Below are 26,242 nucleotides of genomic sequence, written 5' to 3'. Positions count from 1 at the left end.
TTTGAATGCTTTCAGGTATAATTATGTATTTTTTCTTTACTGTTCTCTTATAGTAGAAACTATGGTAATCTTTATTTGTTTTTTCTCTTTCTATACCATTTCTTTTATTCTCCCCCCGCCCAATCCCCAATTTTTTCCCTGTATGAAACTTAACAAAACTTGACATACAAAAACATAACACTTGGACAGAAAGGCTGCTGGTAATTCAAGTATTAAACAGTCTTAGGTTGAGGTATACTGGGCCGGATCCAACGACTTGCTCAAGAGGAAGTCTTTGACTAACAGGGGTCATTTTGTATCATTCAATCAATTTGGCACACTGAAAACAAAGCCATGCTCAGCAAGTGTGAATACTATCTCTCTCAGTGCACATGGCTTGGCTCCCAGCAGAGGTAAACATGTCAGGGGAGGGACGGTGGCTCAGTGGCAGAGCATCTGCTTGGTAAGCAGAAGGTCCCAGGTTCAATTCCTAGAATCTCCAACTAAAAATGGTCCAGGCAAGTAGGTGTGGAAAAACCTCACCTTGAAACCCTGGAGAGCCGCTGCCAGTCTGAGTAGACAATACTGACTTTGATTGACTGAGAGTCTGATTCAGTATAAGGCAGCTTCATATGTTCATATGTTCATGTCCATGTCGCAGAAAACGCAGTGCATTCAATTTACAACAACACCATAAAATTTCTTCCTTTCCTCCCCCCCAGTTTGTTTCTAAAACAAAACCAATTATCCGTCTCATTATGAGTGAGCATTTTCAGAAGTGCCTTTTGTTTACCGAAGCCCGGAGAGCTCGAACGAGAAGGGAACACAATTTAAGCGATAAACTCGGATAAACTCGGAGATCAAATCCAAGGGTAATCGATTGCCGCTGGCAGCTGAACGCCTAAAAAAAAAAGTTATGTGGGTGCTTCAGCAACATCTGCACCAATGTAGATACCGCCAGCTATTTTGTCTTTGGGATGCAGTGAGAGAAGCAAAAAACTTCCTCCGGCTGGAACGATCCCCAAGAAGCCGTTAGCACCTCCAGCATCCGGCTTTTGCTGGCAGGTAATCCAATTACAGCCGTGCAAAACAGAATCACAGCCAATGAAACACATCCCAGAGTGCTCTTCAGAGGGCAGCCAGCAACTGATGCTGAAATGCAGTTAGCTTCAGGGACAAGCCAAGCAAATGCTTTAATGCCCTTCCTCTGCCGTATTTTCCAAGGAGGGGGGGGGGAAAGGAGATAAAACACACCGAGAGACACGTTTTGGTCTTCTCCAAGGATTAGGTATTTTGTCCACATAGCAGTGGTCCTTTTTTGGGATACCTTGCAAAACATCAGGGCTGGAACTTACAGGGCCTATGTTGTGTACGGGGACTCATGCAAATGTTCTTTACTAGTGTTCCTGCCTGGCTCATTGGAGCCTTAAGGGTTAAGCTTGGGGACTCTAGAACAATGGGCAGTAGGATCCAAATCCCTGCTGCCCTGGTCCAACCAGAAGCCCCCTAGAATCCTAGCGCGGGAACCCAGGTCTGTATATAGTTGGCCCTGTGGGCCCAGTTTAGCAGTCTTCTAGTTCATCCGTTACCCTGCTGTAACTAATAAAGAGAGCTATGATCACTGCCACCGTGTCTCCTTCATGCATTAAGCCCACTACATTATAGCCTACTGTAAACTCCAGGAGGATGGGTTACATCAGGGGTGTGTGGCCTAATAGGCAAAGACATTCCTGCTACAAAAAAAAAGCCCTGCAAAACATTATCAGTGCCATTATCTCAGGAGAGTTGCATCCGTTACTAAGAACCATTCCTCTGTTCTCAAACGGAGGAATTTGATTTGTACATTCATAAAGCCAGTCCCCTGTGCAAGCACCAGTCATTTCTGACTCTGGGGTGACGTTGCTTTGACAATGTTTTCACGGCAGACTTTTTATGGGGTGGTTTGCTATTGCCTTCCCCAGTCATCTACACTTTCCCCCTGGGTACTCATTCTACCGACCTCAGAAAAATGGAAGGCTGAGTCAACCTGGAGCCAGCTACCTGAACCCAGTGTCTGCCGGGAATGAACTCAGGTCGTGAGCAGAGCTTAGGACTGCAGTACTGCAGCTTTACCACTCTGCGCCACGGGCTTTTTTTGCAGCGGGAACTCCTTTGCATATTAGGCCACACATTCCTGATGTAGCCAATCCTCCAGGAGCTTACAGGGCTCTAAGTACAGGGACTACTTTAAGCTCCAGGAGGATTGGCTACATCGAGGGGGCATGGCCTAACCTGCAAAAGAGTTCCTGCTACAAAAAAAAGCCCTGCATACATATATGCTATCGAGTCACAACTGACGTATGGTGACCCCAGCAAGGGGTTTCCAAGGGAAGTGAGCAAGCAGAGGTGGATAGCCACTTTCTTCCGCTGTGGAAGACATCCTTGGTGGTTCTCCTGTTCAAGTGCTGACCTTGCTTAGTGTTATGTACTGGACTTTATGTTTGGTGGGAAGCTTTCGCGTGTGTCCGGGCAGCAGCGGGAATGCTAGAGACTCTTGGATACATCTTGAGGTCTGGACACTAATCAGTAACCAATGAGCAGTGCGAAACTTGACTGCGGTGATTTGGTATGGGGATCTGGGGGTGGTTCTTTTGCATGCATATAAGCAGGGTGAACGCCCCGCCATTTTGTCTTATTATGTAGTTTTCAATAAAGTATGGTTCCTGTTTCTCTCTGATGCATCGAACCCAGTATTTAACATCTAGCTTCTGAGATTTTATAAGATTGGGCTATACCAGCGGCGGCCAACGGTAGCTCTCCAGATGTGTTTTGCCTACAACTCCCATCAGCCCCAGCCATTGGCCATGCAGGCTGGGGCTGATAGGAGTTGTAGGCAAAAAACATCTGGAGAGCTACCATTGGCCACCCTTGGGCTACACCATGCAGCCTTTTCTCCCAATTTCACTGGTACCGGACATTAAACAAATGTTCACAATATGCCAAGGCATCTGAAATTTCCAGTTTCACCAGCCAGCTTGTAAACAGATGTAAAACTTTAAGCTTGCTATCCAAATGTAGATTTTGACTTCACAGTTCAAAACAAGAGAATTTTGGACTTGTTGCCAGCTCTTGGTGATTTCACTAGGTATCATACAGGAAATACAGATATTGGACATTCAGCAATTAGACAAGTTTTCATTTCTTTATTTAGTGAATAAATAACAATATAACTTAAAATTATTTAGTTATTTTGGTCACATTTTTCCTACAAAGAACTCATGGACATATGTATACGTAGTAGACTAGGCAGAGAGAAAATGACTAGCATAAGGTCATCCAAGTAGTTTTCATGGTGAACAAAGATTTGAAAATGAATCTCACCGGTCATAATCCATGAATATTTCGGGTAAAATAGAATATCAAGTCCTGGTTTATTCTAACTGGGCTTAGTTTGTGAAACAAAGGGCACTATCACACTGGGGAATTGACTCAATATTACCTCAGCTCCAAAAAAGAAGAAGAATAAGAAGAATTGCAAATTTATACCCCGTCCTTCTCTCTGAATCAGAGACTCAGAGCGGCACACAATCTCCTTTATCTTCTCCCCCTACAACAGACACCCTGTGAGGTGGATGGGGCTGAGAGGGCTCTCACAGCAGCTGCCCCTTCAAGGACAATCTCTGCCAGAGCTATGGCTGACCCAAGGCCATTCCAGCAGGTGCAAGTGGAGGAGTGGGGAATCAAACCCGGTTCTCCCAGATAAAAGTCCATGCACTTAACCACTACACCAAACTGGCTCTCTGCCGCTTGTGTTCGGTCCATTTCTGGGCTATCAGACAGTCCCCATTGAAGCTGGAACAGAAAAAAAGTCACACGGATAGGAGACCAGGAAGAAAAGCAACCGCTCCGTGCTCAATAAGCCTCTACTTACAATTCCAATAAAGACTATTCACCAAAAATTCTTGGTAAGTCCAATTTTCTTACTGATAGAAGAATATTTTTTGACAAATCCAGGGTTGCTCAATGTATCCACAGGATATCAAAGATTTCAGGTTTTCACGAACATGGTAGAACATGGCACTTGAGCCCGAAAGATTCTACAAACCCTAATATCCACAGGATACTTCAGCATCAAGTTAAAGTGCCAACATCAGCTTACAGGCATAACCAGTCTGTGCCCTTGTTTCACTTTACAGCTTTATCCAAGCTGCAGTACATAAATGGGATAAGATACAAAGTTGTAGCAGCTGCGAAAGAGCCACACCCAGCATTAGTTTTGATGTCTCCCTCTAGAAAGAAGCCTGCAACTTGGATAAAACCGTAAAGTGAAACAGGAACACAGACCGGTTATGCCTGTGAGAAGAAGAATTGCAGATTTATACCCCACCCTTCTCTCTGAATCAGAGACTCAGAGCTGCTTACAATCTCCTATATCTTCTCCCCCCCACAACAGACACCCTGTGAGGTGGGTGAGGCTGAGAGGGCTCTCACAGCAGCTGCCCTTTCAAGGACAACCTCTGCCAGAGCTATGGCTGACCCAAGGCCACTCCAGCAGTTGCAAGTGGAGAAGCGGGGAATCAAACACGCTTCTCCCAGATAAGAGTCCACGCGCTTAACCACTACACCAAACTGGATCTCCACAATCACACAATCACATCTTCCATCAAGCTGATATTGGCACTTTAGCTTGATGCCGAAGTATCCTCTGCATACGTTGAGCAAACCAGTATTTGTCAAAAGACCTTTTGCTATCATTAAAAAAATTGGACGTGTGGATATTAGAGAATTTTCATGTGAACATGCTGAGGATATTCCATACGGAGAAGTGAAACAGAACATTCCACAGAAATAATGTTGGGATTTACATGGTCCTATTTGAAATCAATGGGACTCAAATGTTTAGCTCCTTTTAATGGGGACATATATGTACTAAATGTTCTTTCTATTAAGCTTACTGGCTTCAATCCAAAAACCATTACGTAGTCTTAATACTGAAATAAAAGGGACTTTTGATCCGATTTTCTATACAAATTTCAGCAGGCTTAGTTTTCTCTGGTCGACTGACTGCTGTTCCTCTTAAGTACAAAGGGAAACTAATAAAGAAAATGAAGTACCTGAATCTAGCCATCGAAATTCATCTACCATTGGAATATTTTTTTTTTATCCTAATATCATCACCCCCTAATTCTATTTACTCGGCAACAAGTCTCACCAATATCAGTAGAAGTTACTTCAAAGCAAATGTGCTCAAGACGGTAGTTTAGCATTTGTGTTACCAAAGGAGGCTTTAGTTTGTCAATGTTTTTCAGAATATATATGCCGCTCACTTGAAGTACTTCTGCATTTTCCTTTCCGTTGCTTGTGTCTCCTTATTGCTTTATTTTTATATAAAAATAACGTGTTTTTAATACGTGTTTTTTTTAAATACGTGCTTTTTAAAAATATGTGGTCAATTCAATATCACACAGCTGTATGTCCAGCATAAAGGCCGCAGCTCCTAGGAGTTTAAAGCCAGAAGATCTTTCCACATGCACAGTCCCCTGTGTGTTCCTGCAAATAAGACGAAGATGAATAATAGGCTTTTCTGCATTGTCATTTTCCTTGCTTGTGTGTTCCTGTTGCTTTGCGGGGGGGGGGGGGTGTCCCGATTCAGCACATGCTCTGCTTTCTCTAGTATCCAATTAGATTAAAGGTAAAGGTAGTCCCCTATGCAAGCACCAGTCGTTTTTGACTCTGGGGTGACATTGCTTCTACAACGTTTTCACGGCAGACTTTTTAAGGGGTGGTTTGCCATTGCCAATAGCCCCGTGGCACAGAGGGTTAAAGCCGCAGTCTTAAGCTCTGCTCACGACCTGAGTTCGATCCCGGCAGAAACTGAGTTCAGGTAGCCGGCTCGAGGTTAACTCAGCCTTCCATCCTTCTGAGGTCGATAAAATGAGTACCCAGCTTGCTGGGGGGGGGGGAGTGTAGATGACTGGGGAAGGCAATGGCAAACCACCCCGTAAAAAGTCTGCCATAAAAATAGTTGTGAAAGCAACGTCACCCCAGAGTCGGAAACGACTGGTGCTTGCACAGGGGACCTTTCCTTTCCTTGCCATTGCCTTCCCCCCAACAAGCTGGGTTCTCATTTTACCGACCTCAGAAGGATGGAAGGCTGAGTCAACCTGGAGCCGGCTACCTGAACCAGCTTCCGCTGGGATCAAACTCAGGTCGTGACTTGTGAGCAAAGGGTGCTGACTGCAGTACTGCAGCTTTAGCACTCTGCGCCACAGGGCTCTTAATTAGTGGTTACATTGCTGTATGTCTGGCATATCTCCCATCAGATTTAAACTGCAGGTTTTTAGGCCGGTCCTAAGCAATATAATATTGAGTTGATAGGTAGAGGGAGGAAAACGTGCGGAACAAAAAAAGAAGTCACACATCTGCTAAATGTATCTTAAGGATTTGGTACCAACAACTGGCCTACTAACCATATTCTACCTACTCAATAACGTTGTGTGTATCAGCTACAAGTGTCAAGAGAGCCAGTTTGGTGTAGAGGTTAAGTGCATGGACTCTTATCTGGGAGAACCGACGTTGATTCCCCACTCTTCCACTTGCAGCTGCTGGAATGGCCTTGGGTCAGCCATAGCTAAAGCAAAGCAAAGCAAAGCAAATTTTATTTTTATATCCCGCCCTCCCCCACCAGAAGGCGGGCTCAGGGCGGCTCACAGACATGACAAGCATGATTCGGTTAAAATAGACAGCAATGGTTTAAATAATACAATTACATGAATTAATAAAGTTTAAAAATATAAAAATAAGAGAATAGGAGATTAAAAGATATAAAAATATAAAGTAGGTAGAAATAGGTGCTATATTTCTGTCGGTCATAGTTTACATATTGTCATACATCAGTTCCAATTTCAACATAAAGTGGCTAAAATTACGATAGTTAGTCAGTTTGGTCAGGTCCTGTTCCAAATGAGAGCTGAAAAAGATGGGTTTTGCAAGCCCTGCGGAACTGATTCAGATCCCGCAGGGCTCGCACCATCTCTGGGAGTTGGTTCCACCAACGAGGGGCCATTAGTGAAAAGGCTTGCTCCCGGGTTATCTTAAGTCTGGCCTCTTTTGGCCCAGGGATTTGTAGAAGGTTTTGGGAGCTGGATCTTAGTGCTCTCTGGGGAATATATGGGGAGAGGCGGTCCCGTAGGTAGGCAGGTCCTCGGCCATATAGGGCTTTAAAGGTGATAACCAGCACCTTATAGCGAACACGGTAGACAACCGGCAGCCAATGCAGATCCCGCAGCACAGGCTATAGCTATAGCAGAGTTGTCCTTGAAAGGGCAGCTGCTGTGAGAGCCCTCTCAGCCCCATCCACCTCACAGAGTGTATGTTGTGAGGGGAGAAGATATAGGAGATTGTAAGCCGCTCTGAGTTCTCTGATTCAGAGAGAAGGGTGGGGTATAAATCTGCAATTCTTCTTCTTCTCTTGCCATAGTTTTAATTCCAAGAAAGGCACTGGAATTAAACAACACTTAAGAAAGACAACAAAGTAAAAAGCATGAAGGTTCTTTCTACCATATGTGGTGGACTTGTGAAAGAGCTAAAATGTTTTGGCAGATGATTCAGCAAGAGATTTCTAAGATCTTGGGATATGAGTTTAATAAAGTTGCAAAGACTTTTTTGTTGGGATTACAAATGGAAAAATTTCTAAAAGAAGATAGAACTTTAATCTGGTACTTGCTCTCAGCTGCTAGGACGTTGTATGCACAGTTGTGGAAGCAAGAAAAAATACCAGAGAAATGGGATTGGATTATAAAAGTTATGACATGGAGTGAAATGGACAAATTAACAAGAATATTAAGAGACTGTGATTTGGAAGTTTTTAAGACAGAGTGGGAAAAGTTTAGAAGATATGTAGAAAAAGAGTGGAAAATAAAAGGACATTGGACAATTTTTGATAATGATTACGTTTTAAAAAGAAGAAGAAGAATATAAATTTTTGTTTTAATAGTCAAGGGTACCTTTAAATATTTGCTTTTAAAGTAAATAACACTGGCGGGGGTCAAGTAACGGGGGGAGGGGCGGGTAGAAAGTAACATATGGGGTAGATAAAAGAAGTTTTTAAAGATGTAAGATATAGATTTATTACCATACGTTACCAATAAAATTGTTTTAACATCAAGAAAGACAACAAAGTATCTATATTTGTAACAGAAGTCAGATGTTATCAAAGAGTGTAAATGTGCAGCTACGAGAAGTCTGTCCATGACAGCCAGCCCTGAACATCTTGTAAAGTCTTCTGGCTTTCATGGCAAAGGAGTCATTCCTGCGCAAAGTCTATCAGATGACTAATCTATCACCTGCATAACATTTGCAGTCAGGTAGCATGAAGTAATTTACAAAGCACTTGGACGATGCATAAGATCAATTCTGAGCATATAAATCACTGACACTGGAAAGTCTCTTGCCTGTTCCGAGAAAACACAAAAGCAATAGCTTGGTGTATTAAATACTAAATTATAAAATTACAAAAAACATTCACGTATAAATCAAGTTATTCCCATCAATTTAGGCAAGGAAAGGAAAGGTCCCCTGTGCAAGCACCAGTCATTTCTGACTCTGGGGTGACGTTGCTTTCACAACGTTTTCACGACAGACTTTTTACGGGCTGGTTTGCCATTGCCTTCTCCAGTCATCTACGCTTTCTCCCCAGCAAGCTGGGTCCTCATTTTACCAACCTTGGAAGGATGGAAGGCTGAGTCAACCTGGAGCCGGCTACCTGAAAGCCCAAGTTTCTACTGGGGATCGAACTCATGTCATGAGCAGAGCTTAGGACTGCAGTACTGCAACTTTACCACTCTGTGCCACGGGTAACATAGGTAATCAAGGCAAAGCATTTCCTTAAAGTAGGAAGGCCATAGTCATATATACAAGAGGTTGTTGCTGTATGCCTTTTTAAAAATATAAAAACTACTGTAACTTTCCAGTGCTTGAAGCTTGAACATTCCTATTTTCCGGGGTGGGGAGGGGGCATCATACCCAGTACAATTTTTTTAAAAACAAATTTGTGTATAGTTACCAGCTCCTTATTTATTTTTTTAAACCCACTGCCGTGTTGCTTGGGCCTAGGGACAGAGAGTTCCGAGTCAGGAGCTGAAGTCCAGAGTGGATCCAGAATGAAAACGAAGCCCTGTAGTTTGGCTGAATCAAGTGGGGTTAGATGGGACAAGGGCAGAGTTCTTCAGGATTGTAACCCGCTTAGACTGGGCATATTATAGGTATGATCTGGCCCAAGGTAGGCATTTGAAGTCTGACTGATTTCAATGCAAGCGTCTCTCCTAATCTAATCAATGGGCTTGTTTCTATCTATCTATCTATCTATCTATCTATCTATCTATCTATCTATCTATCTATCTATCTATCTATCTATCTATCTATCTGTCTGTCTGTCTGTCTGTCTGTCTGTCTGTCTGTCTGTCTGTCTGTCTGTCTGTCTGTCTGTCTGTCTGTCTGTCTGTCTGTCATCTATCACTTTTTTTTGTAGCAGGAGCTCCTTTGCATATTAGTCCACCACCCCCTCCAAGGTAGCCAATCCTCCAAGAGCTTCCAGTAGGCCCTGTATGAAGAGCCCTGTAAGCTCTTGGAGGACTGGCTACATCAGCAGTGTGTGGCCTAATATACAAAGGAATTCCTGTTACAAAAAAAAGCACTGGGTGTATATGTTAGTGTGTGAATACACACACACACACACATGTATAGTGTATATATACATATATATTGTGTTCTGTATTGCTACTTTAATGGTTCAGGACTAAGGTGAGAAGGCACTTCATCGATAATAAAGCTCCTGCTAGAATTCCACCCCTGCTAACAGTTAGAAAAGATAGGTTTAGCTAGTTCTGTAAGATTAGATTAAGGGTGTCAGCTCCAAATTGGGAAATACCTGGAAATTTTGGGAGGCGGAGCTTGAGGAGGTTTGGAGATGGACTTTAGTGGATTAATGCCATAGAGTCCACTCCCCAAATCAGCCATTCACTCCAGAGAAACCGATCTCCATTGCCTGGAGATCAGTTGTAATCCCAGGAAATCACTGTCTGCCACCTGGTGGATGGCAACTCAAGACTGAATAGCAAACGAGTGTAAATTGACACTCACCTTTTTTGTGTTCTGGCTATCTCATAGAACTTTATAAAAATTGATAATTATTGATGACTCCCATCTCACTGAAAAAAATTAAGTTTGGAAGTTCAGGTTTTGTTTTGTTTTTGTTTTGGTAGAGGTTGCCTATGTAGGAAGAGCCCTTTGGCGCAGAGCGGTAAAGCTGCAGTACTGCAGTCCAAGCCCTTTGCTCACAACCTGAGTTTGATCCCGGTGGAAGCTGCATTTAGGTAGCCAGCTCAAGATTGACTCAGCCTTCCATGAGTCCCCAGCTTGCTAGGGGTAGAATGTAGATGACTGGGGAAGGCAACGGCAAACCACCCTGTAAAAAGTCTGCCGTGAAAACATCGTGATGCGACGTCACCCCAGAGTCAGAAATGACTGGCGCTTGCACAAGGGACTGCCTTTTACCTTTTTACATATATAGAAGGCCTTATGTCAATTACGTTGACAAAAAGTTGGAGATCTAAAATCCATCTCTTTATGCTATAATCTTAATCCATCTCTTTATGCTATACTGTACATAGGAGGATATGTGTACGTTTTAAAAACTGAAAATAAAACAGATTGCGCACAAAAGAAGAAGAGAATCCATGGTAATAAAGCCATTTTGCATGCAAGTATTCCTGTTTTCATGTGTGAAATGCTGGAAGAGGGTACGTTGTCATTTCTTTCTATACAGCCCTCAAATTTCAATACTCAGGCCGAGCACTAGGGGTTCTTGTGCTCCAGGCTGAACCCCATACCCCTGTCCCAAGTGTTCTATTTGCGCATACTTTGTGCATGCACCCCGATTATGTCACGTCCCCCTTCCACTTTACTGAGGCTTCCTGAGCCTTGGGAGGACTCGGCGAAGTCAGAAAGGCAGTGGGCGTGCTCAAAGCCAGGCTCTGAGCGCGCTCGCTGACACGCCCCCCCCCCAACTTCACCAAGGCTTCCTGAACCTTCGGAGGCCTTGGAGAGGTCAGGAAGGCAGCGGGTGTGCTCAGAGTCAGGCTCTGAGTGCGCTTGCTGCCATGCCCCCCTGACTTCACCAAGGCTTCTCCAGTCTCAGTGAAATTAGGAAGGCAGCAGGCATGAGGAGAGGGCACGCCTCATGGCACCCCTAGGTCAGGTGGCACTCTAGGCGGCCACCTACTTGACCTACTCCCACATGCCGGCCCTGTCAACACTGCATAATAAAGTCCAAATTTAACAAAGTTGCAGAGACTTTTCTGTTGGGATTACAAATGGAAAAATTTCCAAAAGAAGATAGAACTTTAATCTGGTACTTGCTCTCAGCTGCTAGGACATTGTATGCGCAGCTGTGGAAGCAAGAAAAAATACCAGAGAAATGGGACCGGATTGTAAAAGTTATGACATGGAGTGAAATGGACAAGTTAACAAGAACCTTAAGAGACTATGATTTAGAAGTATTTAAGATGGAGTGGAAGTTCAGAAGATACGTAGAAAAAGAGTGGAAAATAAAAGGACATTGGACAATTTTTGATAATGACTAAGTATAAGAGGGAGGAGGATATGTATTTTGGTTCTTATTAATTAAGGGGACCTTTAATATTAAGATTTTAAGTATATAACACCGGCGGGGGTCAAGTAACGGGGGAGGGGTGGGTAGAAAGTAATATATGGGATAGATTAAAAAAAAAGTAATTATTAATGATGTAAGAAATTGACATTTATTACCATACGTTACTAATAAAATTGTTTGAAACAAAAACACTGCGTAATAAAGTCCTCCAGTCATGCAACAAACCTCCATGAGGACAATGGCAATGAAGATGCTACTTTACTGACAGAGAACATCTTGTTGTACTTAAGGTATGAAAACGGCATGCACATATTTTCATTGATTTCAATTTCCGGCTCATCCGAGAGGAGACCCTCGAGCAGGTAACCATAGTGGCATACGCAGGAACACGCGCACTTGGAGGCGAAGAGAACAAAGTTTTCATTAGCCGCGTTGTGAAGGACACATGCGAGCGAATCGGCTCTCTTTGTTCAGATCCAGCATCGCTTCTGGCCTTGGAAGCGTTCGGCTGAATCAAAGCAGCCTTTTAGCAAATTAAAAGTAGACTTTTGGACATTGAATGCCAGGAATTATACAGGCTGGCCAATAAAACTTGTTCTCCACTGTGTTTTGAGATTCCTCTCACCATGGGGGAAATGGCTTCATACGTTTCCCTTTTATTGACACCCCAGCACCGAAGAGCTTTCTCTCTTGCTAGATATAATGCTCTACCCTCTGCCATGCTTCTTGGCAGGTTTAACAAGACGACCTAGTCTCTTAGATTCTGTCCTTGGGACCATACAACCGTTGAAACAGTCCCTCACATTTTGCTCCACTGTTTGTTATATTCACAGCTTCGTAACTCACTACTGCGTCCCATTTTGGAGACATCATGAGGCTGTTCGGATGCCTTAAAAGTCTGTAGGCTCCTGAGCGGTTACTCCCCGAAAGACACTGAAATAGTAGACAAGTTCATTTTTCTGGCCACCACGATACGCCAAAGGATTTTGAAGAAGAAGAAGACGAGGCTCCACTCCAAAGAGGCTCAGAGCGGCTCACAATCTCCTTTACCTTCCTCCCCCACAACAGACACCCTGTGAGGTATCCATTTATGTCTTGGTGTTGCCCCCCATCACAAAAGGGTGCCCTGGTTTTCTGAAGTTATTTTTGTTCTTCTGTTGTGTGATGAGGGAATTGGATAGTGTGTGTGTGTGTGTACGTATAATACATACACACCTAACTTTTATTTTAGTCCATATAGTTATTTGGGAAGGTCCTTAATCCCACTCATTTTGTGGCAATGGTACATACATGTGCATATGAGAGAACAGAGACAGCCAGTTTGATGCATGAGAGAGAGAGCCAGTTTGGTGTAGTGGTTAAATGTGTGGACTGGGAGAACTGGGTTTGATTCCCCACTCCTCCACTTGCAGCTGCTGGAATGGCCTTGGGTCAGCCATAGCTCTTGCAGAGTTGTCCTTGAAAGGGCAGCTGCTGTGAGAGCTCTATCAGCTCCGCCTACCTCACAGGGTGTTTGTTGTGGGGGAGGAAGAAGAAGAAGATGATATTGGATTTATATCCCACCCTCCACTCAGAATCTCAGCGTCTCAGAGCGGCTCACAATCTCCTTTACCTTCTTCCCCCACAACAGACACCCTGTGAGGTGGGTGGGGCTGCAGAGGGCTCTCACAGCAGCTGCCCTTTCAAGGACAACCTCTGCCAGAGCTATGGCTGACCCAAGGCCATTCCAGCAGGTGCAAGTGGAGGAGGGGGGAATCAAACCCGGTTCTCTGAGATAAGAGTCCGCACACTTAACCACTGCACCAAACTGGCTCTCCGGTTTGTAGCCGTAGTTTTAATAGATAACGACGTTTCTAAATTTTAACTGTGCCTTTTGTATTTTATGGATAATTTTTATCCTGTACAACTTGGTAAGCCTTTGATTCTGTATAACTGATTTCCTTTGTGCCAATAAAGGCTGCTGCTGCTAATGATGATGGAAGCATTCTTCTGCCGATCGGCCGTAAAAAGCCGCTTCCAAAGGTGCAGCCGACTGCTATGCGCTCAGGCAAATATGCAAAGCCATCGTGTTTTCTCTCTCCCCTCCCCATAAGCATTGAGAGCCATTTGTTCGAAGAAACACCGAGAAAGTTGGCATCGGAGCTTGTCTGCGGGAGGATGAGTCATTAACTTCACGGACGGAGATGAAGCAGGAGGGAGCCAAGGGTGGGGCGGGGGTCTCGCATCGTAACAGTTTCTCAGAATGCAATTGTTTCATTCACTGGTCTGTGACTACGGCTTTGATGGCATCCTTAATACTTCCTCGAGGCCTTTTACAAAGGGGTGGGGAGGGGAGAGAATGGAATTTGGAGGGGAGAAGCGAGAGCCATTTTACATCTACACCGGTCGAAACGCTGGTCAGCTGTTTAATGAATAGAACAAGGCTCCCTTTACGCCGTCCCGCCTCGGATCGCCGCGCCCGGCCGTCTGGCGGGTGTATTACGAAGCACAGGCCAATTAAGAGCAGCTCTCTTACCTGTGTGGCTTCGTCGGCTGGCTTCCTCTGTCTGGAGACAAGGCTTCGGGAAAGGACTGGGCTCCTGAAAAACTAGATTCCATCATTTTTTCCATCACGGGCTCTGGGTGCCTGCTGGGCTTTGAATACTGCAGCAAAACAAAAGGAAACAACAACAACAAAATCGTGAGCGGTGGTACATGTCAGCCTCCAACATTTATAAGCAGTGGAACTGCGCTCAGTGTTTACGCCGGAGGGCCAAACCGCTGGCCAATTCAAACCTAGCGCACTGAACTTGGCAGCTTTCCAAAATCTGAACAGGAGATCTTCAACTTGTGTAGGTCCACCCAGACCAGTACTGTCTGTCCTCATGCCTGTGGCTCTTCAAGAAGAAGAAGAAGATGATGATATTGGATTTATATCTTGCCCACCACTCCGAATCTCAGAGTCTCAGAGCGGCTCGCAATCTCATAAGAACATAAGAGAAGCCATGTTGGATCAGGCCAGTGGCCCATCCAGTCCAACACTCTGTGTCACAGAAGAACATAAGAGAAGCCATGTTGGATCAGGCCAATGGCCCATCCAGTCCAACACTCTGTGTCACAGAAGAACATAAGAGAAGCCATGTTGGATCAGGCCAATGGCCCCTCCAGTCCAACACTCTGTGTCACATAAGAACATAAGAGAAGCCATGTTGGATCAGGCCAATGGCCCATCCAGTCCAACACTCTGTGTCACATAAGAACATAAGAGAAGCCATGTTGGATCAGGCCAGTGGCCCATCCAGTCCAACACTCTGTCACACAGTGGCCAAAAAAAGCAGGTGCCATCAGGAGGTCCACCAGTGGGGCCAGGACACTAGAAGCCCTCCCACTGTTGCCCCCCCCCCCCGCAAGCACCAAGAATACAGAGCATCACTTGCCCCAGACAGAGAGTTCCATCAAGATAATCTCCTTTCTTTACTCCTGTACAACAGACACTCTGTGAGGTGGGTGGGGCTGAGAGAGGACAACTCTGCATGAGCTATGGCTGACCCAAGGTCATTCCACCGCACCACAAAAAGGATATTATACCATTGGGAAAAGTCCAGAAAAGGGCAACTAGAACGATTAAAGGTTTGGAACACTTTCCCTACTGATTAGATATTGCAAAAAGGGTCCAGGCAAATAGGTGTGAAAAACTTCTGCTTGAGACCCTGGAGAGCCGCTGCCAGTCTGAGTAGACAATACTGACTGTGATGGACTGAGGGTCTGATTCAGTAGAAGGCAGCTTCAGATGTTCATACGTTCACATACAAAGAAAGGTTAAAACGCTTGGGGCTCTTTAGCTTGGAGAAACGTCAGCTGCGGGGTGACATGGTAGAGGTTTACAAGATTATGCATGGGATAGAGAAGGTAGAGAAAGAAGTACTTTTCTCCCTTTCTCACAATACAAGAACTCGTGGGCATTTGATGAAATTATTGAGCAGTAGGGTTAGAATGGATAAAAGGAAGTACTTCTTCACCCAAAGGGTGATTAACAAGTGTAATTCACTGCCACAGGAGGTGGCGGCAGCTACAAGCATAGCCAGCTTCAAGAGAGGATTGGATAAACATCTGGAGCAGAGGTCCATCAGTGGCTATTAGCCACAATATATTATTGGAACTGTCTGGGGCAGTTATGCTCTGTATTCTTAGTGCTGGGAGGGGGGGGAGGGCTTCTAGCCCCACTTGTGAACTTCCTGATGGCACTTGGGTTTTTTTTTTTTTGCCACTGTGTGACACAGTGTTGGACAGGATGGGCCATTGGCCTGATCCAACATGGCTGCTCTTATGTTCTTATTCCAGCAGCTGCAAGAGGAGAGGTGGGGAATCAAACCCGGTTCTCCCAGATAAGAGTCCGTGCACTCCATCAGTACACGAAACTGGCACTCTGGAGGCAGCTGTACTTGTGTGATCATGAACATTAAATCTGGAGGGGAGGTGTGGTTATGTCAGGCCAAATCTCTCATGTGATCACACCCCGTGTCTTCCTCAACCTTCCTATCCTCTTCCTAGAGCACCACCTTGTGGTATGCAACATTTAAAAAACCTGCAAGGGCTGAAGTTACAAGGCAGCAGGGCTTTTCTTGTAGCAGGGACTCCTTTGCATACTAGGCCACACACCCCTGATGTAGCCAATCCTCTAAAAGCTTATAGAGCTCTTCTTACAGGGCCTACTGTAAGCTCCAGGAGGACTGGCTACATCAGGGGGGATGCGACCTAATATGCAAAAACGTTCCTGCTACAAAACCCTGCAAAAGGGTGCATTGGTTTCTTTTCAAAGAGAAATGAAAGAGAACCCCCTGTTTTAAAGGAGAAAAAAGAGAAGAGAAATCAAGAAACTGATTAGATATTGCAAGAAACTGTAATAGTTCGAAGAGTTCCCAGCAATCAGAGTCAATTTTTGGAAATGAACTTTGTATATCTGGACTTTTACATAATTGGGAACAACTGGGAACAAGTGCTACACTTTGAAATATACAGCATAGGCTGAGCCCTGTTAGATTTTAATTTTGTGGAAGTCAAGTTTGTAATGCCGAAGGCTTCTTGGAAAAACAAATGCTGACATTATTAAAAGGGGGTGGAGGTGCCTAGGAACAAAGTTATATGCAGGTAGAAAGTAAGAAGAAGAAAAAATCAGAACTTTTCACTTACATCTCTTTTTAAACATAAGAACATAAGAGAAGCCATGTTGGATCAGGCCAACGGCCCATCCAGTCCAACACTCTGTGTCACACAGTGGCAACAAATTTTATATATACACACACACTGTGGCTAATAGCCACTGATGGACCTGTGCTCCATATTTTTATCTAAACCCCTCTTGAAGGTGGCTATACTTGTGGCTGCCACCACCTCCTGTGGCAGTGAATTCCACATGTTAATCACCCTTTGGGTGAAGAAGTACTTCCTTTTATCCGTTTTAACCTGTCTGCTCAGCAATTTCATCGAATGCCCACGAGTTCTTGTATTGTGAGAAAGGGAGAAAAGTACTTCTTTCTCTACTTTCTCCATCCCATGCATTATCTTGTAAACCTCTATCATGTCACCCCGCAGTCGACGTTTCTCCAAGCTAAAGAGTCCCAAGCGTTTCAACCTTTCTTCATAGGGATAGTGCTCCAGCCCTTTAATCATTCTAATTGCCCTTCTCTGGACTTTCTCCAATGCTATAATATCCTTTTTGAGGCGCGGCGACCAGAACTGCACACAGTACTCCAAATGAGACCGCACCATCGATTTATACAGGGGCATTATGATACTGGCTGATTTGTTTTCAATTCCCTTCCTAATAATTCCCAGCATGGCGTTGGCCTTTTTTATTGCAGACGCACACTGTCTTGACATTTTCAGTGAGTTATCTACCACGACCCCAAGATCTCTCTCTTGGTCAGTCTCTGACAGTTCACACCCCATCAACTTGTATTTGTAGCTGGGATTCTTGGCCCCAATGTGCATTACTTTGCACTTGGCCACATTGAACCGCATCTGCCACGTTGACGCCCACTCACCCAGCCTCAACAGATCCCTTTGGAGTGCCTCACAATCCTCTCTGGTTCTCACCACCCTGAACAATTTAGTGTTAACTCGTTTCCCTCTCCCCAGAACAGGTACCACATAAACAAAGAACCGTATCTTATATCTAAACATGCATAATATGCAGAACAAAAGGTAAATCCATTTATTGGTGATACTTTGAAAATAGATATATTTTTAAAAGAAGACACAGAATAGATCAGCACCTATGTATGTTGGCCCACTAGGGACTTAGCAGGGGTTGCTTTGTAGAAAAATAGGTGGTGGAGCGCATTAGCATAACTCATTAACATATGCCCCCTCAGCCAAAAGCAACCTGTTGTTGCAAGAAAGGAGAGCCCTGCGTGAGCGAGGCCTGTTTGGGCTGGCTAGAGATCCAGCCAGCCCAAGCAGGCCTCACTCACCTGGGGCTCTCCTGAGCTACTGCCCCGCCCCCTCAGTCAAAAGGCCAGCAAGCTACCCACCACCCAAAATCACATAAGAAGTGGAGAAAGGGTGGTGCTGCAATAGTTCCAAGAGTTCCCCGCGATCAGGGGTTAATGAGGGCTGCTGGGGGCAAAGCAAAGCCCCTGGTGGCTGGCTGGCTGCCCCCTCTCCTAATCCAGGGATTCTTCTGCAGTTGCACCTACTCTTCAACAAACAAGGTAGGTGGGGAGGAAGACCTTCAGGAAGGTTCTGAGGGGAATTTCAGAAAGGTTCAGGAGTTGCGCTCCTGTGAGCTCCTGCTGAATCTGAGGCCTGGGACCTTAAATCCTCATTGTATGCTTGATATTGGACTGGAATTCCATATGTGTGGGTGCGTGTTGCTGTCAAGTCACAGCTGATTTTGGCAATCCCATAGGGTTTTCAAGGCAAGAGACATTCTAGGGCAGTTTGACATCGCCTGCCTCTGCGTAGCAACCCTGGACTTCCTTGGGGGTAAGCAGGGCTTTTTTTTGCAGAAAAAAATCCTAACAGGAACTTATACGCCTATGAGGCCACACTCCCTGATATCACTATTGTTTCACACAGGGCTTTTTTCGTAGGAACCCGCCCCCCCCGGCATGAGCTCATTTGCATATTAGGCCACACCCCCTGACCCCAAGCCAGTCAGAACTGTGTTCCTGCTCAAAAAAAAAAGCCCTGGTGGTAAGATCTCCCATCCGAGTATTACCCAGGGCCGAACTTGCTTAGCTTCCGAGATCTGCTGAGATCGGCCCAGCCTGGGCTATTCAAGGTAATGGTCACTCTTGCCCACCCTTCCCAGATGCTGCCACCTAAATCAGCGGTCCCCAACCCCTGGCCCATGGACCTAGGGTTGCCAAGTCCAATTCAAGAAATATCTGGGGACTTTGGGGGTGGAGCCAGGAGACATCGGGGCGGAGCCAGGAACAAGGGTGTGACAAGCATAATTGAACTCCAAGGGAGTTCTGGTCATCACATTTAAAGGAACTGCACACCTTTTTAAATGTCTTCCTTCCATAGGAAATAATGAAGGATAGGGGCACCTTCTTTTGGGGCTCATAGATACTATACTGAAAATTTGGTGCCTCTACCACAAAAAAACAGCTCCCCCAGAGCCCCCAAAACCTCCAGATCAATTCCCCATTATACCCTGTGGAGAAACGCCATCTGGGAGTGTTGGTGCTTCATCCAAAAAGGCAGGGATCAGTAAATCCATTCAGCCGGCTTTGTAGCCTTCCCCTCACTCCCCCCCCTCCCTTCCAGAGCCAAACCAACAACGCTAGGGGGAAAGTCCCCTAGAGAAGCAGGAAGTGCTGTTGTTCTTGCCATGTGCTAGGCAGGAAGAGAGTCTGAGATTTGAGCCAGCGCTCGAGCAAGCATGTGGTGAGCAATGGAGGCTCCTGCCTGGGGGCCCCCAGGCAGGCAGACAAAGTAAGTCATTTTCTTAGGCAGATCAAGTATAGACCAGGGACAATACGATGCGTTTAAAAACCACCTTTATTTTGTTATGCTGTTTGCTGTGCTTTGCTGTGCTGTGCTAACTTTTTAAATGCAACTGGTTTTGTTTTGTGTTTTTCTTTTCCTATATTTTTCTCTTTTAAATAAATGTTTTTTTTTTTTGTTTTAAATGCTGGCAGTTAATCTCTGTACCACCTAGATCCCCAGACCGCTTTAGACCACGCTGTTTTTATAAAGGGGGCCCCGGGGAAGGGGGAAGGCATGCAGGTGGATAAGGTGCCAATCCTCCAGGGGTGCCCCAAAGAAGCGCTGAGGTCTCTGTGAAACCCAAGTGCAGGGTGGCAGAGGACCTTGAGGCCTAGCCTCACAGCTGGAAAGGGGGATTGGGAGTCCTGTTCCTCTCAATCTGAACCCCGGGACTGAGCAGGTGGTGGCAGCGAGCCCAAGGGGCAGGAGGAGACATAGCTCCCTCCAGGAGTTGGCGACTCCGTAGGGAGCTGACGGGACCGGGCCTGAAGGCAGAATCGGGCCGGTTCCGCCACACTTGGCGGCAGCGGTGGGATGAGAACAAACAGAGAACTTGATTGGCCAGGCATTTTTGCTTTTTGATACGTGCAAGCACCCAGAGGAAGCAACAGCGGTTTTGTTTTCTTTTCGGGTCAACTGGAGTAGGGAAAGTTTAGTTAGTTGGGATGGAGCGTGCTAAGATGCTGGAAATCCTGAAGATGACAAAGCCACAGCTCCAGGAAGAGTGTGCAAAGCACAAGCTGGAGTGTGACAACATGACTGTAGTAGATATGAAAGACCTCCTTTTGGAGTATCATCAGCATGCAGGGGCACTTGCAAAAGTGTTCCCCACCCAGTCAGAAGAACTCTTGCGGCTACGGTTGGAACTGGCAAGAATACGTACCAAGGCGTACCAAGAGCGCAGACAGGAGGAACGAGAGAGAGAGGAAAGACAAGCAGAGAGGGACAAGATCCGCAGACGGGAGGAAGCTGAAGTCCGCAGACAGGAGGAACGAGAGAGAGAGGAACGACAAGCAGAGAGGGATGCAGTCCGCAGACGGGAGGAAAGAGAGAGAGAGGAACGACAAGCAGAGAGGGATGCGATCCGCAGACAGGAAGAAGCAGAGATACGCAGACGGGAACAAGAAGAGCAACGTCGCCATGAGCTTGAGGTGCTACGTCTGGAAGCTGAACTAAGCAAAGAGATCCAAGTCACCCCCAAAGACTTTGCAGTGTACAAGGAGGGAGAAGACCCCTCCATGTACCTCTCCAACTTTGAGAGGGCAGCCAAACAGTGGGGGATTGCAGAGGAGGACTATATGTCTTACCTCTGTAGCAACCTGACTGGAGAACTCTCAGCCATCTATCACAGCATGCCTATGGAAGATGGGGGGATAACTTTTGCAGGCTATAAAGCCACTGTATTTAAAAGGTTTAAACTGGGGCCAGACCACTCCCGAAAGCAGTTCAGGGGTTTGGCTCCACAAGAAGGTAAATCCTATTCTGAATGTGGGGTAATGAAGGAACAAACAGTTCCAGTGTTATTGGGCCGGGATTTGGTGGTTGGCCAGTACTCTATCAAGGCTGTACCCCGCAGCCAAACCCCCAGGGGGAAGTGGGAGGAGGAAGGCAACTTTAAGGAAGCCACCTCACCACCAACCAGGGAGGGGGAAATAACCCAGGTTACTGAGGACGAAGAGAGGGCAGTCACCCAGGAGGGGGAGGACCAGCCTGTCTCAAGCCCTGGAGTAGGGTGTTCTCAAGGGGAGAAGGGGTGTAGCTTTCCCCAAGTGCAGCAGGAGGCTGTGGATGTTCCTAGCGAGGAAGGGAACCTGTCTAGCATAAAGGATGTGCAAGCTGAAGAGACCAAGGTGGAGAGTGGAGATTTCACAGGAGGTTCTGAGAGCAGCAAGGCTAATGTGGGCTCAGAGGAGCACATAGCTGAAGGCTTGGGGGAACGGGAGCGGTTCCAGAAGGGGGTCCGGAGCGGCCTTAGGTTGGAACCGGTTCACCAAGTAGCTGTGGATCAGGAAGTGGGATCGTCCGAGACGCTCTCAAAACAGGTCGTCTTGAAGCAGGGCAGACAGGAGTCCTGGGAAGCTGTGGGACCTTCCAGGCAGGAAGGGGGTCAGTTGGGTAGTGCTGACAAACCAACCGAGGGGACTGAGAACCCAAGCCAAACCCTCAGGGGAAGGTGGGGGGAGGGAGGCAACTTTAGGGAAGCCACCTCACCACCAACCAGGGAGGGGGAGGACCAGCCTGTCTCAAGCCCTGCAGGAGGGTGTGCCCAATGGGAAGAGGGGTGCCAATTTCCACAAGGGCAGCAGGATACTGTGCAGCCTTCCAGGCAGGAAGGAGCTCAGTTGGCTGACACTGACAAACCAACTGAGGGGGCGGAGAACCCAGATCAAACTTTGGCTGGGTGTTCTGGAAACAGTGGGACTAGGGGTGGCTTGAAGGAACAGATGATAGGAAGTCTGGGGGAGCCAGAAATGTTCCTGTCTGAGGTTCAAAGTGACCCTAGGCTGGAACCACTGTGTGAGTTGGCAAGGGACCAGAAAGTGGAGTTCTCAGAAGCTGAGACAGGGGCTAGGGTGATGGATGTCCTGCCACTTCATACTGGTGAATGGAAAGTGGAATGGGAGGGACCCCATGTGATTGTGGATGACCTAGGCGATGCTACTTATGTGGTGGCTATGGAGAAGACAGGAAAGGCAGTTAAAGTGGTGCAGGTGAATATGCCACAGCCATTCTCTGCGAGGTCCATGGTGGTGCACATAGGTAGGAAGGAAGGAGACAAAAAGAAGCTGGGACAGCAATTGTTTGGAGCACCAGAGGTAGTTTTCTGGGAGGACAGAGTGGACAGAGGGAACATTCCACCAATGAGGGATAAAGAGGCAACTGGGTGGGAACTGGGCAGTTTCCAACTTCAGATGTGGGGCCAGGAATTTGCTCCTTTGATGGGCCACTCACCCCAGCCACAGCAGCAACGGAGGGAGAGCACCAAACTCCAGAGGTGGTCCTGGGAGACGGAGGAGTACATCTTAAAGACTGGACATTCCTTCTGAATGCAGCATGCAACGTTTTGTCCAGAAAGGACATGAGCCCCTAGGGTGCTGGACTTTGTGTATTATTGGAGAAATACCTGAATGTTTGTGTAATGTTTGTGTAATATTTTGGTTAATGGGTTTCTCCTTGTTTGTTTGGATTCTGCTACGGGGTCACCTCTGTAGGAGGCAACCCCTCCGGCTCAGAATTTAAGGAGGGGGACGTGTGGAGAAACGCCATCTGGGAGTGTTGGTGCTTCATCCAAAAAGGCAGGGATCAGTAAATCCATTCAGCCGGCTTTGTAGCCTTCCCCTCACTCCCCCCCCTCCCTTCCAGAGCCAAACCAACAACGCTAGGGGGAAAGTCCCCTAGAGAAGCAGGAAGTGCTGTTGTTCTTGCCATGTGCTAGGCAGGAAGAGAGTCTGAGATTTGAGCCAGCGCTCGAGCAAGCATGTGGTGAGCAATGGAGGCTCCTGCCTGGGGGCCCCCAGGCAGGCAGACAAAGTAAGTCATTTTCTTAGGCAGATCAAGTATAGACCAGGGACAATACGATGCGTTTAAAAACCACCTTTATTTTGTTATGCTGTTTGCTGTGCTTTGCTGTGCTGTGCTAACTTTTTAAATGCAACTGGTTTTGTTTTGTGTTTTTCTTTTCCTATATTTTTCTCTTTTAAATAAATGTTTTTTTTTGTTTTAAATGCTGGCAGTTAATCTCTGTACCACCTAGATCCCCAGACCGCTTTAGACCACGCTGTTTTTATAAAGGGGGCCCCGGGGAAGGGGGAAGGCATGCAGGTGGATAAGGTGCCAATCCTCCAGGGGTGCCCCAAAGAAGCGCTGAGGTCTCTGTGAAACCCAAGTGCAGGGTGGCAGAGGACCTTGAGGCCTAGCCTCACAGCTGGAAAGGGGGATTGGGAGTCCTGTTCCTCTCAATCTGAACCCCGGGACTGAGCAGGTGGTGGCAGCGAGCCCAAGGGGCAGGAGGAGACATAGCTCCCTCCAGGAGTTGGCGACTCCGTAGGGAGCTGACGGGACCGGGCCTGAAGGCAGAATCGGGCCGGTTCCGCCACATACCCTATGAGAATCAATCTCCACATAGAGAATAATGCTCAGCAGACGTGAAAGGATGCAAGGGCTACAAGTCCCAGCATGCACCTCACGAAAGGAGGCTGGACTGGAGTGAATAGCAGGCCGGCGGTGGGCGGGTCTTTGTTACTCAGAGGAAAGTAGAAGCCTGAAGCCAGGCAGGGAAAGAGACGCAACGCCGTTCCACACCCCGCCCCCCACTATCAGATTTTTAGGGAGCGGGGGATTAGGCTGCTAATTCAGGGGTCCCCCGGCAGGGCGAGGGGGTTGGGAAGCGTACATGGACCAGTACTGGTCTGTGGCCTGTTAACAACTGGGCCGTGAGTTAAATAATTATTTCATTATATATTACAATGTAATAATAATAATAAGACGACGACATTGGATTTATATCCTGCCCTCAACTCCGAATTTCGGAGTCTCAGGCTGCGATCACACACACCAAATAATGCACTTTCAACCCACTTTCAGTGCACTTTCCAACTGGATTACTGTGCAAACTTGCAAAATCCAGTTGGAAAGTGCATTGAAAGTGGATTGAAAGCGCATCATGTAGCATGTGTGATCACAGCCTCAGAGCGGCTCACCATCTCCTTTACCTTCCTCCCCCACAACAGACACCCTGTGAGGTGGGTGGGGCTGAGAGAGCTCCCATAGAAGCTGCCCTTTCAAGGACAACCTCTGCCAGAGCTATGGCTGACCCAAGGCCATTCCAGCAGCTGCAAGTGGAGGAGTGGGGAATCAAACCCGGTTCTCCCAGATAAGAGTCCTCACACTCAAGCACCACACCAAAGTAATAGAAATAAAGTGCACAATTGTACCATCCCGAAACCATCCACTCCACGGTCCCTGGAAAAATTGTCTTCCACAAAACCGGTCCCTGGTGCCCAAAAGGTTGGGAACTGCTGACCTAAATCTCTAGAAATTTCCCAACCTGGAGTTGGCAATCTTAATTCTTCTGTGCTCATTCTAAAAATCCATTCGGAGCTGGCTTGCACATATGTTTGAGAGAGTGAGAGATTTGACCCATCACTTGCGCTGCTGAAAGCAGATGTGCATGATACCAGCAAGCCGCGAGTAGCCCTCCTCCTCAAACGCGGCAGGACTTGGCGTTTGGGTACAGTAAAAAAGCCTAATTGCGCTATTATTTTCGAAAGCTCTCGTTTGTCTCCCAGTTGATTATATTTGTGTTTGTTGTTCGGGCAATTACTGAAAAGCACTTCTGAGCCATGTGGCTAAATAAATTAATGAATAATGATAGCATTTTTTAAAAAAATCAGGCTTTGTGCAAATCTGGCCAATTATTCACAGTTTCGTGGAGAAAATCAACTGTCAGATGCAATGGCTTGGCCGTTCGCCAGCAGTTTTCCATTCCTACCTCTTCAGGCTGTCAATCCCAAAGAAATCAATGGAGATAGCATGGTCCAGCATAGAGTAGATGGCTTTCACAGCCATTTCCTACACCTTACACTGTCAAGATCTTGATCAATTCTGCTCGCTAGTAGATTAGACACAGGAATTCTGCCGTTATTTGTCAAACACACTGACGATAGAGGAAAGGCACTGCATATTAACTGTAACAGAAATCATACCTCTACTTCTTTTAATAAAGCCAAGCAAGCATTGAAGGTCCTATAAGGTCCCAAATTCAATCTCTCGGAAGGTCCCAGGTTCAATCTCCAGTGAAAGACCATTGTTGGAGAACTTGGAGAGGGTACATCAAGGTAGAAAGCAATGACATAGATGGCTCAGGGACTGACTTAGACTATGGTGTCTTTTTATGCCCTGTTCACTGCAAAAATAGGACTGCAGAAAGCTTTTGATAAAGCTCCTCATCAAAGGCTCCTTAGTAAGCTCGAGAGTCATAGAGTAAAAGGGCAGGTCCTCTTGTGGATCAAAAACTGGCTAATTAATAGGAAGCAGAGAGTGAGCATGAATGGGCAGTCTTCGCAGTGGAGGACGGTAAGCAGTGGGGTTCCGCAGGGCTCGGTACTGGGTCCCATGCTCTTTAACTTGTTCATAAATGTTTTGGAGTTGGGAGTAAGCAGTGAAGTGGCCAAGTTTGCAGATGACACTGAATTGTTCAGGGTGGTGAGAACCAGAGAGGACTGTGAGGCACTCCAAAGGGATCTCTTGAGGCTGGGTGAGTGGGTGTCAACGTGTTACGTGGCAGATGAGTTTCATTGTGGCCAAGTGCAAAGTAATGCACATTGGGGCCAAGAATCCCAGCTACAAATACAAGTTGATGGGGTGTGAACTGGTAGAGACTGACCAAGAGAGAGATTTGGGGTCGTGGTAGATAACTCACTGAAAATGTCAAGGCAGTGTGCGATTGCAATAAAAAAAGCCAACGCCATGTTGGGAATTATTGGGAAGGGAATTGAAAACAAATCAGCCAGTATCATAATGCCCCTGAATAAATCGGTGGTGCGGTCTCATTTGGAATACTGTGTACAATTCTGGTCACCGGACCTCAAAAATGATATTATAGCATTGGAGAAAGTCCAGCAAAGGGCAACTAGA

General features: G+C 46.4%; 1 protein-coding gene across 2 annotated transcripts in view; it reads right to left on the bottom strand.

Moving 5' to 3' along the window:
* LOC132573533 (pro-neuregulin-3, membrane-bound isoform-like) overlaps positions 1-26,242 on the bottom strand; it is a 1,173,232-nt gene that overhangs the window by 19,623 nt on the left and 1,127,367 nt on the right. For both annotated transcript variants that reach the window (XM_060241045.1, XM_060241046.1), the window contains exon 8: positions 14,145-14,272. In XM_060241045.1, the coding sequence (XP_060097028.1) occupies positions 14,145-14,272 (128 nt within the window). The remainder of the gene's footprint in view (positions 1-14,144; positions 14,273-26,242) is intronic.

The sequence above is a fragment of the Heteronotia binoei genome, chromosome 6 (assembly GCF_032191835.1).
Source record: "Heteronotia binoei isolate CCM8104 ecotype False Entrance Well chromosome 6, APGP_CSIRO_Hbin_v1, whole genome shotgun sequence".
Lineage (NCBI taxonomy): Eukaryota > Metazoa > Chordata > Lepidosauria > Squamata > Gekkonidae > Heteronotia > Heteronotia binoei.
This window is presented reverse-complemented; position numbering and strand designations above follow the sequence as displayed.